At 46.3% G+C, this 12,527-nt stretch overlaps 1 protein-coding gene across 1 annotated transcript in view; it reads right to left on the bottom strand.

Moving 5' to 3' along the window:
- Positions 1-213: 213 nt before the first annotated feature.
- The window catches only part of Inpp5b (inositol polyphosphate-5-phosphatase B), a 67,354-nt gene continuing 55,040 nt past the window's right edge, over positions 214-12,527 (bottom strand). The window contains 8 exon segments of the mRNA XM_036177527.1: positions 214-1,015; positions 1,969-2,080; positions 3,269-3,396; positions 3,740-3,824; positions 5,733-5,846; positions 7,859-8,094; positions 9,692-9,854; positions 10,757-10,867. Coding sequence (XP_036033420.1) covers positions 900-1,015; positions 1,969-2,080; positions 3,269-3,396; positions 3,740-3,824; positions 5,733-5,846; positions 7,859-8,094; positions 9,692-9,854; positions 10,757-10,867 — 1,065 coding nt within the window. The 3' untranslated portion in view covers positions 214-899.

The following is a 12,527-nucleotide window of genomic DNA, read 5'->3' as shown; positions in this document are numbered from 1 at the left end:
GCAAAGCTACACAGAGAAACCCTGTCTCGAAAAACAAAACAAAAAAAAAATCAAATTCCCAGAACCCGCACTAGGTGGCTCACAACCGCCTGTAATTCCAGGTTCACAAGGATCTCTGGCCTCTCCTGACACCAGCATTCACACATGCATATACCACCACCACCCATACACACATAACTAAAAAAGAAATAAGAGAAAAAAAAATACAATCACGACTGTTAAAAATACATTTATCATTAAAATATATTACACATGTGAGAGGGGATGCATTATATACAGTTGGGAGGACTGGCTGGCCTACAAAACCCCACTGTTTCACCACAGCCTCCTTTCTTCTGTGCTTTTAGGGGCGACTGAGTGGCCTTGGGGCTGAGTAGAACGGGGACAGGGTCGCCCTGTGTATATACATGTCCTCAGTTTGGACAGTGGAAGCATCTGGAATGGCTAAAACTTGTTTACCCAGAACATCTAACCAAATTCCTGCTGTCCAACGCATTCTCCTTCAAGGACTTCAGTTAGTCCAAATATCTCATTTTGAGTCTGGGATGCAAGAAACTCACTGACAGACATACATGTTCTGGAGGCAGGTGGAGTAAGGCAAAGTACAGTTACTTAAAAATTTTTTTAAATATAAATGAATAGAGATCTACTTGTGTTAAATAACTAAAGTTGAATACTGAACGTCAGTGCTATTATTGTGGATTTCCCCCGTGTCTTCACAAGTCAGCAAGGGTGTACCAGCCAATGGCATGGGTAAGGGGCAGGCAGGTCTGGGCTCAAGAAACACACAGCTGGCGTTCTTGCTTCCCGCTGGCCTCAGAGCATGTCAGGACAGCTCTTGAGCTGAACAGGCGGGGCTGACGACTGTGGCTGCCTTAGGTAAACAGGAGCACTGAGGTTCAGATGGGACTGCAGAGGAACTGCTGAATAAACTCTTGGGCCTTCTTCTTCTCCGCCATGTCCAGCTTTTGGCGACGAGCTGGGTTTCGGAGCAGTAAGCTGCCAAATATACTAGCTGTGCATGACAGAAACAGAAAACATTTAGCAACAAGGACACTAAGGTGGTCAGGAGGGAGGACCAACTACCCCAAAGCAATCTGTTGTTGTTGTTGTTTTTTAAAGGCAGGCCCTGGCTGTCTCAAACTCGAGATCCAGCTGCCTCTGTCTCCGGAGTCTTGGGATTAAAGATGTGCACCACTATGCCCACAGACAGCTAAGTGTGGTGGTACATGTCTGTATTCCCACCAGTCTTCAGTTCCAAGCTAGCTTGAGCTATACAGTGGGACTCTGCCTCAGAAAATAAATAGGGGCTGGGGAGATGGCCCAGTGAGTAAAGTGTCTGCCATGCAAACCTAAGAGAAGACCTGAGTGCAGATCCCCAGCACCCACATAAAAGCCAGGCACACCGACATACACCTGTAAGTAACCCCAGTGATGTGGATGTGCAGAGAGGTGGACCCTGGGGACTTGCCAGCCAGCTTGTCTAGCCAAAGCAGGGAGCTCCAGGGCCTTTCACATGCTAGGCAAGTGTTCTACCACTAAGTCATACTTCAGCCTCAAACAATTTGCATGTAAACTTGGTCCAGAATAGGGCAGCATCCTGAGTCCAAGGCCAGTATGAGCTACATGGTGAGTTTGAGGCCAGCTCTGACAACAGACATAACTTGACCCTGTCTTTTAAAAATTTTAAAAAGCCTCGTGAGGCAGAGGCAGGTGGATCTTGTGTGAGTTCAAAACAGTCAGGACTGCTACACACAGAACCCTGTCTTAAACAAAAAACAAAAAACAAAAACCAAAACCAAAAACAAAAAAAAAACAAAAAAGTAAAGGTAAACACTTTTCCTCAGAGCTTGGGGAAAAAAAGGAAGGAAAAGAGGAGGTGAATGTAGAAAAGAAAATACATTTTAATTCCACCTCCTTGCTCAGTGACTCTGTAGAGATGCTTGCCCCAGACACCTGGCTACTTACCCAGAATATTTTGATCCAAATTATTTTTTGCTGAATTTTTCAGCAGCTCTTGCAAAAACGCCATCAAGTAGTTGAAGACATTTTTGTGGAATGTAGGGAGAGTAGAAATGACCTGAAAGAGGAGAGGGGTGGTGTTTGCAGCTTCACTCACTCAATTACTTGACAAATTGCCTGCTATATTCCAAGAACTGAGAACATGACTTACCAGTGTGAGTAAGAATGCACACAGAGCTAATCACTCACCACTTGGCATAAGTACCAAACCCACACAAAGGTCAAATCCTGCATGAATTTAGAGGTCAGACTTCTAATTCTGAGAACTTCTATATTCTCAGACAACTTAAGGGAATTAATACATTCTAGTTGGGTCTTGAATAGAAGATAATATGAGACTTGTAGCAGTGAGGACTGGGGTATTGGGGGCACAGAAGGCACGAGAAAGCAAGATGACAAGCAGGGATAACAGGAGACATCAATGCTAGCAGGAATATCCTGGCTGCACAGGCACTGAGCCTGGAAGGGTTATCCAGGCAGGAATCCAGTGAATAGCCCACATATCTGCACAGCAGAATCAACTAGGAAGCTGAAGGAAAAGATAGGTTCCAGAAGATACTTAGACTCAATGGATATGAGCGAAGGTTCTGGAACCTGTACTGTTGGCAACTGTTGTACATTATTCTTTCAATTAAACTGGGTGTGGTGATGCACACCTGTGAGCCCAGCACTTGGAAAGCTGAGGCAAAAGGATAGTGAATTTGAATTTGAGGTCAGTCTGGGCCACACTTAATTCCAGGCCAGACTGAGTGATGGGGGGGGGGGGGGGGGAATGATGATGATATGGGATATCATTAACTAACAGTGAACAAAGGTAAGTATAGCTTTGTCCAATAGGATGGCAACATTAACTTTACGATCTAACTGTAGCATGCAAAATGAAGAACAGAGGGAGCACATTAACACAGAGCACAGGACCATGTAAGCAGAGTGACGAGGGGAGAGTGGAAAAGTGACAGATCAATGGGACTGGGCACGTGGGAGGTGAGGAGAGGGAGCAATCAGAAATGACTCAGGTTTCGGGGTTGAGTCACTAGAATTAAGGGTGATGCTATTAAAAGCAAAAGGGAGATGAGAGGAAGAGCAGGCTTGAGAAGAAAGATGGTAATCTTCCAGGCCACTGCAGGAGAAGGGAAGATATTCATTTTCCAAGCCCTGCACGGAGGGGCTGTTCTACTCCATTCTGGCAGGCTTCATCTGCCCAGGGCAAGCTACGATGCACGCTGGTGCTCGGTGCTTCCCTCACCTGTCTGCTGGCTGTGTAATTGCCAGAACACTCCAAGCAGTTGTGGTAGGCGCTGTAACAGATGACGGGTTCTGGCAGGCTCTCTAGGAAAAGCAGCAAGGCTTCAGCTACGGAATGGTTGTTAGCGCCTTTGGCCCATTGTTAAGGAGCAGGTGATGGTGCTGCCCAGGGATAGGGAAGGCCCAGAGACAAGCATGTGCCAGAAGGGCTGCCTGCTCAGTCAGGCTCTCCTCAGTGCTAGCATGCCAGCCCACATCTCGAAGGCACCATGCTGTTTGTCAGGTGAGTCAGGCTCTCCTCAGTTCCTGCCACCCTGACTGCTTAAAGCTGTAATGTCCTCTCTGAGCAGGGTCTTATTAGGTAGAGCCTGTTAACCAAGATCACAGTTTCAGACTCCAGGCTTTGAGATAGGCTTCTTCCTCTTTTAAAAGCTCTCATATTCTCTCTCACACACACATTTCTGAAGGATACAGAGGTTGTCAATCATTCCAGTGTCCAAACAGTCCCTTATGTGCTCAAATTCCGGCCTCAGGCCTGGCTGCTGAAACAGATCTTCCTGCAATCGGGAAGAAAGCACAAACAGTTATTTCCCCAGAACACTGGCAGTGATTTCCTGACTCACCCATATCACCAGAGTCCAAACTGCAGCTGTGCATGAGACCTACAAATCACCCCAGTGGTCAATGTGACTTAGGCTGATGTGACTAATTCATCTTCAGGCCATGTTAGGCATGGCTTCACCATCGGTCACTAGGTATGCATGCATTATAAAACTGGGTAGGCCATGCTACACAAGACAAGATCCAGGGTGAGAGAAAAGTCACAGAGTATGTGTCCTACAGTGTTATGAGAGACATGCCATGTGTAAGACTGAAAAGCTACTTTCATCCTCAACCAAAACAAACAAACAAACAACAACAACAACAACAAAAAAAAGAGATGAGGGGCCAAAAGACCCCTCAGACCTTATGCAAATAAAAATATGTCAGTAAACATCATTCCATTAGTCTCAAGATGCTTTGGATTCATTTGTTTCATAAAGCAACTCAACATGATGTAACTATTAATAATAAAAATATTACATATATTGCTTACAAGTTACATTTGAAAGATCTACAGAGAAGACAGACCTAGCAAGCGCAAGGCCGTAGGTTCTATCCTCAGCTCAAAAAAAAAAAAAAAAGTATACATATACATATGACATATGTATATTTAAAAATTCAGTTTTTAAAAAGAAAGCCCACTGTTGTGTATTAATCAGCCTGGGAGTAAGTTAGTCACCTTTCAGGGCATCTTTCTGTGTCCTCCAAAAGTTGTTATGAGAGTCAAATGAAGCGATGGGACAAACAGAACACAACTTGGTATACACAACACCAGTGTGAGTGGGGAAAATGAAGAAAAATTAAAAAGCTAGGCATGATGGGGTCCCAGCCCCAGCATGCAGAAGGCTGAAGCAAGAGGATCATTAGCTCAAAACTAGTCTGAGGCTGTGAGTTTGCCATTAGCCTGGGCTATATAGTGAATTACTATGTCAAAAACTAAACAGCTGGGGTACAGTTCAACTGTTAGAGCTCTTTCCTAACTAACATGCATGAGGCCTGAGTGTAGTCCCCAGCACTAGAGTAGAGGGCAAGGAAGAGGGGAGGGGACAGGGAGAGGGAGGGGGAGAAGGGAGGGTGGAGGAGAAGGGTAAGGAGAGAGACAGGGAGAGAGGAAAAGAGAATATGAATAAAGTTTGCCTCAAGATTAAAATTTCTATAAACATGGCTTTGGGGTCAGAGGCAAGAGCCTTTGCCTTTACCAGCCTGCCTCTGTAGCTCCCTCTGCCCAGCCTGTGTGGGCTCTGAGTGATGGCCTGTGTCTGGGTGCCTGTCAGTGTCAGCCTGACTGGTGTGGCCTGTGTGGTGCTGAATAAAATGCATCTTAAGTGTCTAAGATTCCCTGCATTCTCCTCCAGTCACCAGCCTCCTGTGACCCTCTTCCCTGCCTGGCTTTGGAGCCTGGACCTCACAAACATATGGCCAACTCAATCAAACTGACCAATGAATCCCAGAAAGCCTGACTCAAGCTCTCCAGAAATCAACGCTCCAGATTCAGGGCCCGGAGGGGGAGAGGGGAGTGTTCCACCTGCCCTCTGCCTGAAATGTCAACAAGGGAGCCCCGCCCCCCATTCCCAGAAGCAGGTGAGAGCTCCTGCAAAAGACATCAAAGTGACCTCCCAGGTGGCATTCAGAAGTCCTTCTCTGGGGAGACTTAGAAGCCAGATGAAGGAACACACAGCTGGCAAATCTGCTCTGCCTCCCAGTGGGAAGCCAAAGTCAAGTACTCAACATGCACTCCCTCCCTGGGGGCAGAACAATTCTCCACAGATTCCCTGGGACAAAAGGTTTCCACACAAGAGTTACTGACCTCTCTCAAGGCAGCCTGACTGCAATCTGGTCTGACTGCCTTAACTCCAACCTACCTGCTGGAGAGCATTCCTATACAGGTAATCGACCATCATCCAGAGTTCTTTGGGGATTTCCATGGGGTTCTCCAGCTGGTTCCTGTCTTCTGCAGACTGCATTGGCATCAAGGTCTCCAAAGAAAGAAAAATCAGGACAAGTCATGACGAGGCGGAACTTCAGGAAAATGCACGATGTGGGGACAGCAAACTACAAAGGGAAGCTTCTTCAATGCCACTAAACCAGACATTCCAGAGGCCAGAAATAAAAATAAACAAGGACATCAGGCGGTACAACTGGGTGACAAAAGGTGGTTTCTAAGGATGGGAAATTATTAGAGCAAGCAGTTTCAATGAATGGGGCAGGATATGCCCTAACTTCACAGAAGAAAGTTCTTCCAGCATCCCACTGCTAGAACCAGAGAGGCTGTGTATCCAGTGAGGAAAGATCACACACTTGTGAGCCCAGAACTGTAAGCCCCAGCTGCAGGGCTACTGCCACTCACCACGTGACCTGTGACAAATGGTTGTCCTTCACTGGGTTTGTTTTCAACTACATTAAATAATAGAGTCCCTAACTAAAAATATGCATTCTAAGAAAAAAGTGTACAAATTACCAAAATCTGTGCCAAACTTGTTCCCTTGTGCTAGGATGGTCGCATAGGAGCCTGTTGGTTCTTAGCAAACTTATTTTAGGATAGCCTGCCAGATGGTCATTATTTATTTATTTGTCTGTTTGGTTTGTGTGTGTGTGTGGATGGATGTACAGATGCATGTGGTGGTGGCCAGAGCTCAATACGGAGTGTCTTCTTTAGTTGATTTCCACTTGTTCTTTGAGACAGGGATCTCTCACTGAACCTGGAACTTTTCAATTAGTCTAGAATGCCTAGCCAATGGGTTCCCATGGTCACCTGTCTCCATCTCCCAGAGCTGGGACCACAGACATGTCCCTTTTTTTTTCTTTTGGTTTTTTTCAAGACAGGGTTTCTCTGTGTGTAGCCTTTGCTATCCTGGAACTCACTCTGTAGACCAAGCTGGCCTGGAACTCACAGAGATCCACCTGCCTCTGCCTCTTGAGTGCTGTGATTAAAGGCCTGTGCCGTCACCACCCAGCAGACATGTACCTTTTATGTGGGTTCTGGGGAACTGAACTCAAATTCTCAGACTCACATGGAAGGCACTTTATCAACTGAGCTTTGTCTCAGCCCCCAGATGACAGTCATGGCTAAGTTCTTCTACTGCACTGCTGGCTAGACACTGAATGTTTATGCCACGTGTCTCCTCCTCCATCCTACCCAGATTACCATAACGAATCTTAGTCACCAGTGTGATGGTATCTGGAAGTGGGGCCTTTGGGAGGTATTTGGTCATGAGGGCTGTGTGGTCACAAATGGGATTGGGGTGCAGTAAGAAAACCAAGAGTCTCCACTCCTGACATGAGGATACTGAGACGGCTATCTAGGAACCATGTGAGCCCTCTTCAAACAAGTTCTCAGTGATCTTTACGGTACACTTCAGCCTCTCAAACTGTGAATACAACACTTCTGTTCTTCATAAAGCGCCAGTCTATGGAGTTTTGTTACCATCGCTTGCTGCTCTAACACGTGCACAGGGATGAAATCCAGACTGGAAAGTGTGGCCATCTTCAGGAGCTGTCCACAGCAGGAGGTGGAGTCTCTCTATGCTGGGATCTGGGCTGGCTTCACAACTTGCTCCAAACCACACAGCAAGGCAGAAGCGGGACTCTGTGGGCTTCATCAGCCATGCCACGGAAGGCCTGAGCTTTTCTCTTGTTCTTGCCTCTACCTGCAGAAGCTGGAGCTCACTTCCTGATAGCTGAGGGCAGTGTGCAGAGGCCAGAGGGCAACCAAGACTGAGGCAGGCCAGAGAGGCTACCTTCAATATGGTGGCCAACACAGTTGCTGCCTGATTCCACTAGCACAAATGAGCCTTGGACCAGCAGAAAAAAGCAAGAGTCATGAGAGACAGCTCACTGTCATTTTGGGGGTGGGAGGGCCTTGTTACACTGATACTAAGCAAGCTCTAGAAGGCTGCGAAAACCTTACATCCTGGAAGGTAGATACAGAAATAGAGTGTTTGCCCTGAGCTGTCCACTACTGGATGTCCCGTCAAGGTCTGTTACTCACCAGCTTGCTGACAGTATCCAGTGGGAGGTCTAAGATTGGCTCCCTCATGTAGCACAACGTATGAATGGGAGACCCGAAACAGCTGGGCAGGTAGTTCCCAGTCACAGACAAAAAGTAATCCTTTCCCCGGTCCAAGTGCAAAACCAGAATGTCTTCAATTTTGTCTTTGCCTGAGTTGAGTTTTGTGGCGGTAGCCTTATTTACAAAGAGCTCCAATTCAATCTCAACATGAGAATCTAGAGAAAAAGTTTAAAAGTGATGTAAGCTAGGGAGCAGTCAAGAGAAAGAGGAAAAGGCAGGAGGGAAGAGAGGAAGGCAGAAAGGCTAAGAAAGGAAACAGAAGGTGTCAATTGACGAGGACCTGTGTGCTTGCACCGAGGAAGCACACTGTACACAGTCCAGCCTGGCAATGCGAAGAGAACACATGCAAACTAGGGAGAGATGCCAAGAAACTCAAGTAGCAAGTAGCAGACCTGAAACTGGGAGATGAATGTGGTAAGAAGGCATGGGTCAGAGTTGGGGATTTAGCTCAGTGCCCTGGGTTCAGTCCTCAGCTCCAGGGGTGGGGGTGGGGGGTGGGGAGTTTAAAAAAAAAAAAAAAAAAAAAGAGGGCATGGCTCAAAGGACCAGCCCTGGACCAGGAAAGATGAAAACACATGCCCCTTCGAAGATCCAGGGAAGTTATCACCTGGGAACTAGCCAGGAAACACTCTGAATTCTCTAGCTGCAGAATTTTGTCTTTGTTTTTGTTTTTTGGTTTTTTTTTTTTTTTGAGACAGGGTTTTTCTGTGTAGTTTTGGTCCCTGTCCTGGATCTCGCTCTGTAGACCAGGCTGGCCTCGAACTCACAGAGATCCTCCTGGCTCTGCCTCCTGAGTGCTGGGATTAAAGGTGTGTGCCACCACTGCCTGGCTACCAGCTGCAAAATGGGGATGTTACATTCTGGGGGCCTGTTACCATTTCTAGATTACTACCCATTATCTCTCTCCATGAGGGTGGAGACCCTGGGACAAATGGCTGAGGTGCCTATTTAACATACCAAAGTGGACCTGACCACCAGATTCCCAGCATCTCTTAGTCCCTGCCTGTTACAGGGGATAGCTGGTATACCCCACCCTCTATCATGAACTCTCCAGCCCAGGGGCTGGGCTGCCCTTCCCCCAGAGGCTCTTCCCTATATAATCCCGATATTCTGGTTACCCGCCTCTTTTGTGCCTTTGGCCTTCTGCCTGCTGCGCCTGGTTCCCCTCTTCCCCCTACTCTCCCCATCTCCCCACATGGCCCAGCTCAGTCTGGTCATGTCCACTCTGGATTCTTCCAGATGTCACTACCTCTACATACGCTCTCCCTTTTATTTATAATAAACTTTCTGCTCCATCATCTAGGAACAGTCATGCCCTTTCCTACCCTTTCTAATAATTTTTTTCCTGCAGATACCTGGGCACTGATTACAATAAGACAGGCAGTGAAGATGCCCCTAAAGTAGCAGTGCCTGCCATAATCCCACCACTCTGTGACTAAAATGTTCTTGAAACTGAACAAATGCCCCTCAGCACCTTATATTTTATATATGGCTAAGTTCAGCTACAGGGGTTTGGGGAAAAAAGCTTAGAACCAGCAGAGGCCGGCAGATCTCTGTGAGGCCACCTTGGACAGCCATGGCTACATAATGGAAAGACTATCTCAAAGAAAACCCAAACAAACCAACAAGACAAAGCAAAAGAAGAGTAGTTTCTGGCTAGGAATAAGGCATTCAGAAGCAAAAAAGCTTATGTAGGAAAATGAAAAGGCCAGGCAGGGCATAGAAAGCAGAGTCTAGGAAGAGCCGAGTTACCTGGCAGGAGGAAGCCTTGGCTGGGTTTGGCAGTCAGCCACTGCTTACAGTAAGATTCTTCATCAGGCTTGTTGATGAACTCAAACTGACAGGGTACTTGGCCATTATGAATCGTGAAGGACTCGGTCTGCAACTGCATGTACTTCACATTCTCAAAACAGAACTGGGGACAGACAGACAGTCAGAACCAGTGTTCTCTTCTCAAGCTGTGCACCCACCCTGACTGGAAAAACTACTTGTCTTGGGAAGAAAATGAACCACCATCTCTCTGAAATGTATTTAGCTGAGAGGGCACAGCTGCCGCCAAAGCCCAAGATGATTTTATAAGTAAGTTTCCTAAAGTGAACAAAGCTTCCATCTTCCAAAACACCATGCTCAAGTTGACCCCTGAACCTGAAGGTCAAGCTCACTCTGCCAAGGAGCTGGACATCTGCAGCTTAAGTATCTTCCCTTGACCTCCGTTTGTTTTTTCAGTCTCACTAGGTAGCCCTGGCTGGCCTGGAATTCCTCAAATTGGCTACAGACCAGACTAGCCTGAATTCAGAGATCCACCTGCCTCTGCCTCCCAAATTCTGAGAATAAAGAACCATGCCACCACACCCAACACAATGCCCAGTGCCCACCACTACCCTGCTGTGGGATGTCTTTCTTTATGCTGTGAATATGTGTTGCTCTGATTGGTTGATAAATAAAGCTGCATTGCCCTATGGCAACTTAGAGGCAGGCAGAAATCCAAGCAGGTAGACAGGAAGAGAAAAGAGGCAGAGAGACGCCAGCCTGCCGCCCCAAGGAACAACATGCCAGTAGACCAGTAAGCCATGAAACATATGGCAAAATACAGATTAATAGAAATGGGTCAATTTAAGTTATAAGAGCTGGCTAGGGAGAAGCCTGCCATATGCCACGCAATTGGTAATTAATGGAAGCCTCTGAGTAATTATTTTACAACCAGAGAAACCTTCCACCACCACAACATGGGTTCTGGGGCTTAACTCAGGTCCTACCAACTGAGCCAACTCCCCATCCCTGATGCTAACATTCCTAATGGGTCTGGGTCTTTCCTACCTCCCGTTTGGAGAGTGACACAGAAGGAATATTGGCATTCTCCATCTTATCCAGGGAGCGGACAATTTCCTCCAACGTCTTCCGGTAGAGTTCTTCATTCACAACCCTCACCTGGGAGGGAAACATTAGAGACTGAGTGCGGAGCCTTCTGCCCATTCTTCTTTCTTCAACAGCAGCTGCTAGCATTTCAGGAAGTGACAGCTATGTAGATTTAGTTCACTAACAAATAACCCCCAGGGCGGTGGTGGCACGCCTTTAATCCCAGAACTCGGGAGGCAGAGGCAGACGGATCTGTTCTGAGTTCAAGGCCAGCCTGGTCTGCAGAGCGAGATCCAGGAAAGGCACCAAAGCTACAGAGAAACCCTGTCTTGAAAAACCTAATAATAATAATAATAATAATAATAACAACAACAACCCAATTAATGACAGACTCAGAAGGATCCCCAAGATATCATAAGGCCACCTGCTTCCTGACCAGCAGGAGGACACTGGAATGTCCTGGCTGTTCCTCCTGTTGGGTCGCAGGTCTTGGCCAAAAGACACTTTCTATCTCTGTCCTGCTTGCTGCCACCCAAGGGCCAGCAGGAGGATATTTTTTCTATGATTTTGATACAAAGATGTATTTCTTTTTTTTTTTTTTTTTTTTTTGTTGTTGTTGTTGGAGCTGAGGACCGAACCCAGGGCCTTGTGCTTGCTAGGCAAGCGCTCTACCACTGAGCTAAATCCCCAGCCCCAAAGATGTATTTCTTCTTATTATTTTTTTTAATGCAAACTCATCAGCAAGGAAGAATGTGTCAGGTTCTCCTTTCTGTATTTTAAACTTAAATACTTTTTCATTTGTTAATGATAAAACACTAATTGCAACATTACTTATTGACCCCGCTTCTCAGAGAGTATCTCCCTATGTAGAATAGGTTGGCCTCCAACTCACAGCTTAAAGGCAAGAGCCACCACACCCAGCCTTAGGTTCTTCTCCAAATTCAGATTCTGACCTGCAACTACTCTGCTCCACCTGCAAGAACCGGTAGTACAAAGCAATGCAGAAGCCGCTGGTGACAAAATGCAAAGAGTCCTGAAGTGTCTGCCTCCACTAGGAACCGGGCAGCTACAACAGAAAACAATGGCTCCTCTCTCCTCTCACTGTATTGGCGGGGCTGGAGAGATAGCTCAGTGGTTAACAGCACAAGCTACTCTTCCAGAGGACTCAGGTTCAATTCCCAGCACCCACATAGTAGCTCAAACCTGTCTATAACTCCAGTTCCAGGGAATCAGACACCCTCACACAGATACACATACAGACAAAACACCAATACACATTAACTAAAAATAAAATGAAATTTAAAAATATATTGGCAAAGTTCCAGGAAAATAAGCTCATATGTAGTTGGTGGAAGCATGAAACAGTAAGAACTGGGCCTGGAGAGATGGCTCAGCAGTTCAGAGCACAGGCTGCTCTGGGAGAGGACCCGGTTTTTCTCACCAATATGGCGCCTCACGACCATCTATAACTCTAGTTCCAGAAGATTCATGCCCTCTCCTGGTCTCTGGGAGCAGCAAGTATGCAGGAAGCGCATATTCATATATGCAAGCAAAACATTCATGTACATGAAATAAAAATAAATTTTTCCTGGCATAGTGGTATATACTTTTAATCCAAATCTCCGATTTTGAAGCCAGCCTGGTCTACATAGTGAGCCCCTGTCACAAAAATATATAAATAAATAATAAATAATAAACAAATAAATATTTTTTTTAAATAATAATAAGAGCT

Source organism: Onychomys torridus, chromosome 2 (genome assembly GCF_903995425.1).
Source record: "Onychomys torridus chromosome 2, mOncTor1.1, whole genome shotgun sequence".
In the NCBI taxonomy this organism is placed as follows: Eukaryota; Metazoa; Chordata; class Mammalia; order Rodentia; family Cricetidae; genus Onychomys; species Onychomys torridus.
Note: the sequence above shows the minus strand (reverse complement) of the source record. Positions and strands in the feature narration are given on the sequence as shown.